This window comes from Leptonychotes weddellii, chromosome 11 (genome assembly GCF_054177405.1).
Source record: "Leptonychotes weddellii isolate Sample4059 chromosome 11, ASM5417740v2, whole genome shotgun sequence".
NCBI classification, from domain to species: domain Eukaryota; kingdom Metazoa; phylum Chordata; class Mammalia; order Carnivora; family Phocidae; genus Leptonychotes; species Leptonychotes weddellii.
The window spans coordinates 23547254-23555363 of NC_138379.1; the positions used below are offsets into that span (position 1 = coordinate 23547254).

The window sequence follows — 8110 nt, forward strand, 5'->3', positions numbered from 1 at the left end:
TTTTGCAATTCAAGCTAGATCATACTATTAAAGTCATTATGAAGGCTTATTATAGGGCACGCCCACTAAACTATGACCTTTAAAACCTGTGAACATTCAAATCACCTTAAAAGTCTCTATGTCTTCTATCTTGACCACAAATTCATCACGCTCTCTGTATTGGCCTTCTCCTCCACTTTCTGTGTTTTCCTCATCTGTAAAACCTTCTATGGCAACAGTGTCCTGTCCTTTTGCAAACTGGTCTGAAGGAAGACCATCAGGTTCGCAGGGTTTTGGGGGTTCTGTAGAATTTATATTTTCCAGGATATGTACTGTAGATGAAGTAGAGGAGGGAGGTTCTTGCTTAACTGCACCCACAGTGGTAGAGGACGGAGTAGCAGTACCAGTAGCATTGGCAGTTGGGCTAGTAGTTGCCACCCGTAGGGCTTCTGAAACTAGATCAAGCAAATGCAAATCAGTAAGACAAATAAACACTTATTTGCTCTGAGTAAAATCTGAACAGTTTAAAAAGAAAGACTTGATTATTTTTACCATCAAATTGTTTGAAACAATGAATACTACAATAAGAAATTAAAGAATGGTTGTTGATTTCCAAGAATCAAAGTGATGGAATTACATCTGAATGACAATCAGACTGAGCCTCCATCAATCTACACTTACCCTAAGACCATTAAGCAGCAACAAAGATATTTTAAGTAGAGACACAAAAGTGATGCAAGATAAGAAAGGGTCAGCTGACCAAAGCTGTGAAGAATTCCTAGAAGAAAAGCCGATTTGATGTGGGAAGGGAAAACAACACCCCCAAAATACTTTGAAAAAGCTTTAAGAGCTACAGAAATAAAAAGGATTATAAAATAATATAAAAAATTGTATGATAACAAACAACTTAGATGAAATGGACAAATTCCTAGAAAGATGAAAACCACTGAAAAGGACTCAAGAAGAAAAAGAACATCTGAACAGACCAACAAGTACAGAGAATAAAAGAAATTAAAAAGTATCCCACAGGGCACCTGGGTGGCTCAGTCGTCAAGCGTCTGCCTTGGGCTCAGGTCATGGTCCTGGGGTCCTGGGATAGAGCCCCACGTTGAGCCCCACATCGGGCTCCCTGCTCCACAGGAAGCCTGCTTCTCCCTCTCCCACTCCCCCTGCTTGTGTTCCCTCTCTTGCTGTGTCTCTCTCTGTCAAATCAACAAATAAAATCTTAAAAAAAAAAAAAAGTATCCCACAAAGATAAGCACAGGCCCAAATGAGTTCATGAGTAAGACTCTACCAACAGTTAAATAAGAATGAATACCAATCCATTATAAACTTGAAAAATAGGAAGAAGCACTCACTTTATAGGACTAATATCATTCCAATACCTAAACCAGACAAAAACATCATGAAAAACCAGAGGACCATTATCCCTCATGAATATAATCAAAAATATGAGCAAATCAACCAGCATATAAAAAGAACTATACATCATGACCAAGTGGGTTTTATCCTAGGAATGCATACCTAAACAGCAATCAATCACCATATTATGAACAAAGGACAAAAACCACAGGACCATCTCATTAGATGCAGAAAAAGCATTTGGCAAAATTCAACATCATGAATTTAAACACTTGTGATAAAAACACTCAACAAGCTAAAAACAGAAGGGAACTTCTTTAACCTGATAAAGGGCATCTACAAAAAAATCTGACATCATACTTAATGGTAAAAAAACTAGATGCTTTCCCCTAAGAAAGATGTCTGAAGAAATAAAAAATCTTTATTTGCAGATGACATGGTCTTGTATACAGAAAAGCCTAAGGAATCTCCTAAAAAACTATTAGAATTAATAAGTAAATTCAGCAAGTTTTCAGGGTATAAGATCAATACATAAAAATCAACTGTATTTTTTTTTTAAGTAAGCTCTACATCCAACCTGGCTTGAATTCACAACCCCAAGATCAAGAGTCGCATGTTCTACCTACTGAGCCAGTCAGATGCCCCCAATTGCATTTCTATATACTTGCAATGAACTATCCAGAAATTAATTTAGGAACACAATTCCATTAATAATACCATCAAAAGGAAGAAAATATTTTAGAAAAGAGGGGCAAAGCTTACAGTCTGAAAACTATACACATTGTTGAAAGAGTTCTAGTGTTCAAAAGCCTCATTATCCAGGAGAGTAGATTATTAACAGATTTTGAGAAGCTGAAAACACCGTAATTCCTATTATAACCAGGAAAAGAACAGAAATATTTCATCAAAATAATCAGAGGTTGGGAGAGTAGATGAAGATAGGAATGAAACAAGAATGTGCACGTATCAGTGATTATTAAAACTGAGTGATACATAAATTGGTTTAATTACACCAATCTTTTTGTTCATATTTGAAATGTCCATAATAAAAAGCTAAGCAAATATATTTTTAAAAAGAATGTATAACTTTGGAATCAGTAGAGGAAAAATGTATCAATACTATATAATGTCCTTTTTATGAAGCTTTAAAACAAGCCAAAAAGTACAGTGTTCAGGTATAGTATGGCATAGTATAGAATAATATAGTATATAGATATAGAGGTTATTAGGAGGTACAAATTCCAGTTATAAAATAAGTAACAGAGATGAAAAGTACTGCAGAGGGAATACAGTCAATAATATTGTAACAAAGTCATATGGTGACAGATTGAGAAGTATATGGAATTGTTGAATCAATAAGTTGTACCCTGGAAACTAATATAATATTGTATGTCAACTATACTTAAAAAAAAAAAGCATAGATAGTGTTTAGGGATGTATACATGGGTGGTAAAATTATAAAAGAAAAGCAGGGAATTGATTACTATCTCCAACTCAGATGATGGTTAGTTCTAGAAGTTATAAATTGGGTTTAATTTACTATTCAATTTATTTTCGGATTTTCTTGTTCTCTAGCGAGTAGCATTTAACGCTATAAATTTTCTTCTTTGTTCTACACTTTTGGCACATCCCATTGGTTTTGAAATGTAAATGTTCCACTGCCCTTTCTAAGTGGTTTATCATTGCAGTTTTGTTTTCCTTTTAAATCCTTGAGTTATTTTGGATAAGTTATTTAGAAGTTTTAAAAATAAAAACTTATTATTTCTTTGTCCCTTTCTTTTATTCTTTCAACTATTATTTTATAAAATTGCTGTATTGTGGTCAAGGAATATGACTTAAGTAATGTCTGCATTTTCACATTTATAGGAATTTTATGTGTTTTTCTTACATGTTTTATATTTCCATATGTGAGTTGTATTTCACAAGAAAAAATGTTCTGAAGGAAAGAAAACAGAGCTATGGAAAAAGATACCAAAACAATAACAAAATTAGTATGGTAATATTAAAAACAGAAATTGGAAATTAAATTAGAAAAAGAAATTTTATGAAAAGGAAATTTAACTTAGTAAAATTTTATGTACCTAATCATGTGGGTTCATAACATATCAAGTAAACAGTATTAGAAAAACAATCAAACATAGTTGGAAACTTTAACACACCTTTTTCAGGAATCAACAGATCAAGCAATCTAAAAACAAATAAGGATAGGGAGGATTTTAAAAACTGTTTATTATTAATAATTTCAAACATACATAAAAGTAGAGAATACAAATCCTCAAATACTATAACCCAGCTATAACAACTATGAACATTTGGTATACTTCTTTCATCTGTCCATCAGCCCCTTTTATATTTGCTGGGATAGTTTAAGGCAAATTCTAGACCGGTCATTTACCTCCAACATATACATATACATTTTCTTATATAACCTAATGTCATTTATTACATTAAACAAAAAACAAAAAGATACAAAGGATATGAACAGCATTACCAAATAAAATCTATTAGCACTTGGTATTCATGGAATATCTATAAAAATTGACCATTTACCAAGCCACTAAAAAAAATTTTTTTTTAAAAAGATTTTATTTATTTGACAGAGAGAGAGACAGCGAAAGAGGGAACACAAGCAGGGGGAGCGGGAGAGGGAGAAGCAGGCTTCCCGCGGAGCAGGGAGCCCGATGCGGGGCTCGATCCCAGGACCTGGGATCATGACCTGAGCCGAAGGCAGAGGCTTAACGACTGAGCCACCCAGGCGCCCCGCCACTAAAAAATTTTCATAAATTTCCAAAAGCAGGCATTATTTAAGCATTCCCTTGACCAAAATACAGTAGGGTCATAAATTATTAATAAAGGAATACCACTACCACCACCACCAAAAACAGAAACCTACTAGGAAATAGGCAAAATCCTACTTTTTCTTAATAACTCTTGTGTTAAAAAGGAAATCAAAACTGAAATGACAAACCATTTAGAAAGGACAGTGAGAGAATTACAAATTGAAACCAGAGGCATAGATAAAGCCAGATACAATGAAGTAAACTTACACTTTAATACCGTTCATGAAAAAGCAGGATATATAAAAATAAACTTAAGTATTAAGCTCAAGAAGTCAGAGAGAGAACATTAAATTGAACCCAGGAAAGATAGGGAAAAAGAACTGATTAAAGAAATTAAGAAAACGTGAGAAAAAAATGAAAATAGGAGTTAAAAAAGAAAAGTACACTGGTTCTTTGAAAAGAACCACTAAATAGACAAACTTTTCACAGAATAGTAAGGAAAAAGATTCAAACACATTTGGAGCAAGAAAGAGAACATAACGGGGCGCCTGGGTGGCTCAGATGGTTAAGCCTCTGCCTTTGGCTCAGGTCATGATCCCGGGGTCCTGGGATCGAGCCCCGCATCGGGCTCCCTGCTCCGCGGGAAGCCTGCTTCTCCCCCTCCTTCCTGCTCGAGCTCTCTCTCACTATCTCTGTCTCTCTCAAATAAATAAATAAAATATTAAAAAAAAAAAGAAAAAAGAAAGAGAACATAACTACAGAAAAAGAGGAGACTAAAAACTTAGAATGCTATGTACAACTTTATAACAATGGATTGAAAAATTTAAATGAAAGGGATGATTTTACTAGAAAATATACCTTTTTAAAAATTGATCCAGATAGATTAAACTACCTCAGGAAAAAACTGGAAAGTCCCATATATTCTTAGAAAGTTCTACTAAATCCCTATTATATGTGGTAAACTTTTTCACAGCTTATAGACAAATATAAAAATTTTCCTAATTCAATGTATAAGACCAGCATATTCCTGAATATAAAAGTAAACAAGATTAAGACCAAAAAACAAAAACAAAAAACTACAACAAAAAGATTAAGACAAAAATCACTATAAACAATAATCTCATTTATGAATCTAGGTGTAAAACTCTCAAATAAAACAGTAGCAACCTAAATCTTGCAATGGATTAAAATAATTAATCATGACCAAGCAGGGTTCATGGTAGAGTTTTCTTAAAAAGGTTCAACACTAAGAAATCGAATAATAGATTGGGGTGCATGGGTGGTTCAATCACTTAAGACAGACTCTTGGTTTTGGCTCAGGTCCTTATCTCTGGGTTGTGAGATCGCACCCCTCTCGTTGGGCTCTGTGCTCAACGTGGAGTCTGCTTGAGAGTCTCTCCCTCTCCTTCTGCCCCTCCCCCTGCTTGCACGCAGGTGCTCTCTCTCTTGAAAATAGGTAAATCACAAAATTCAATACCCACTGTTAATTTAGAAATATTTTTTAAGAACCTCAAAACAGGTTCAGCATTAGGAAATCAAGTAACAGGATAATGTGGAGAAAAAAGGAGATTTATTAGAGGGTCAAAAAGGCATCTGACAAAATTCAATACCCACTGTTAATTTTTTTAAAAAGTGAGAACCTCAAAACAGAAGGAAATTTTCTTAAAGAGTATATAGTACTAGAAACTGACAACAAATAGATTTCATAGTCAAACACTACATATTCTGTTTAATACCAAGGAGGAGGTCAGGATGCTTGCTCTCATTGCTACTACTAAACAGAGGCTGAGCCAGTAAGTTAAATTACAAGAAAAAAAAAAAAAAAAAGAAGAGAGAAAGATAAAACTCTCATTATTTTTACAAGACCCCATAACTGTCTACCTAAAAATGCAAGAAAGGCAGGTGGAAACACTGTTAAAATAAAAATCCAACAAAAATGCCAAAGCCAAAATGGAGATACAAAAATCAGTAATTGCCATACACCACCATCAGTAACCAATAAGAAGACAAAATGGAGAAAACTGTAGTTAAAAAACTGCAGAAACTATAATATCTATGTAGAGAAAAATGACACAATATGAAAATATATAAGATCTGAATAAGTAGAAAAACAATATATTCTATAAGTGGATGAGAAGACAATACTGTAAAGATAGATTTTCCCTTAAAATTAATTTATGAATTCAATGTAATCACAATAAAAATACCAAAACATTGAAGAGACTCCTACTTGCCCATTACAGGATAATTTGAGCATCAGAAATCATGACTGTAAATTGATAAAACAATAAATTTTTTAAAAAAGTCATGGCTTCTGGTGCCAAGCAAGATGAAGTAAGCCCACTAGAGCCTATTATCACCCATGTATTACAAATAAACACTCCGAAGAAAATATAAAATGCAACTATCTGAAGACTCTGAAAAGTTAATAAAGCAGGTAGATTGGAGAGGTAAGCGCAAATTTAAATAACAATCTTTATATGGAGATGTTTCTTATTTCTTTCCTCTCTTATCACCTAGCACTGACCAGAGGGTGACCCTGATGAAGAACTGCACAGGGCACAGAAAACAAAAACTCCAAGAAAATCTGTTTTTCCAGACAGAAGAGTAAAGAAAAGAGCCCCATGCAAGGTGAAGAATGTGGGGGGCAAATGCCTTTTCTTTCTTCTCTTTTCTCTCTCCCAGCCCTGCCCCAAGGGCAACCCAAGTCACAAAGCTGCAATGCTGCAGTGGCGAACCAGACATCTTCAGCTGTGACCGAATGCCTGTCTTTTGGGCATTCCAGAGGAACCTGGCAACAGGGCCACTATGGCATGAAGAGTGCAGGGAATGTTACAGGACATATATAATATATATATAGTTACACAGTCAACTATATCTCAGTAAAGCTGGGGGAGGAAGTCTAGCAGGATTCCCTATTTTTTGTCTTCTACCGCTATATTGCCTTAGGCCCCAGTTGCAGATAATTGTGTCAAAGCACCAGCAGCTAAAACTCCAAGAAAAATTCCAGTTTTCTAGCCAAATGCCTAAGGAAAGGGAACCCAGGGAGCTGGGTATTATGGGAAATTCCCAGGGAGGAAACAGCTGGAGAATGGTATCCGCTAATTCTGTGTATGAACACATACAAATCCCAGTTTCATGCTTAAACTGCACTTATGCAGAGTAGATCCAAACTATCATAATGAAGCCTTCGAGATCTAAACTATAACAAAGGCTACCCTTCATCCAAGTTCTGGACTAAGCACTGAAATGGATCCAAAGCAGCAGAGCAAAGACTTTGAAAACTGAACCAACAACGGAACCACCACTCAAAGATGAGACAGAATTTGTAGTCTGACTGCCTGCTAAAACAACACAAATCAACATTTTCCAGAGGATTTTAATAGAACCCAGAGTCTTACAGTATAGTACTCAAAATGTCCAAGATACAATCCAAAATTGCTAAATATACAAAGAACCAGAAAAATGTGACCAATTCTCAAAGGGAAACTAGATGCCACTCTTAACATGAGTCCGATGTTGGAATTATCAAAGTCTTGAAAGCAGCTATTATAACCATGCTCCATGAAGTAAGGTAGACATACTTTTATTTTTTTTATTTTTACTTTTTAAAAAAGATTTTTATTTATTTATTTGACAGAGAGAGACACAGTGAGAGAGGGAACACAAGCAGGGGGAGTGGGAGAGGGAGAAGCAGGCTTCCCGCTGAGCAGGGAGCCCGATGCGGGGCTCGATCCCAGGAGCCTGGGATCATGACCTGAGCTGAAGGCAGATGCTTAACTACTGAGCCACCCAGGGGCCCAGTAGACATACTTTTAAAATGAATGGAAGTATGTAAATTCTCAGTAGAGAAAAGAGAAACTAGGGGCGCCTGGGTGGCTCAGTTGGTTAAGCGACTGCCTTCAGCTCAGGTCATGATCCTGGAGTCCCGGGATCGAGTCCCGCATCGGGCTCCCTGCTCGGCGGGGAGTCTGCTTCTCCCTCTCCCG

General features: G+C 35.7%; 1 protein-coding gene across 6 annotated transcripts in view; it reads right to left on the minus strand.

The window, feature by feature from the left end:
• The window catches only part of QSER1 (glutamine and serine rich 1), an 81350-nt gene that overhangs the window by 24440 nt on the left and 48800 nt on the right, over positions 1-8110 (minus strand). For all 6 annotated transcript variants that reach the window (XM_031035376.2, XM_031035375.2, XM_081798376.1 and 3 more), the window contains one exon: positions 106-434. In XM_031035376.2, coding sequence (XP_030891236.2) covers positions 106-434 — 329 coding nt within the window. The remainder of the gene's footprint in view (positions 1-105; positions 435-8110) is intronic.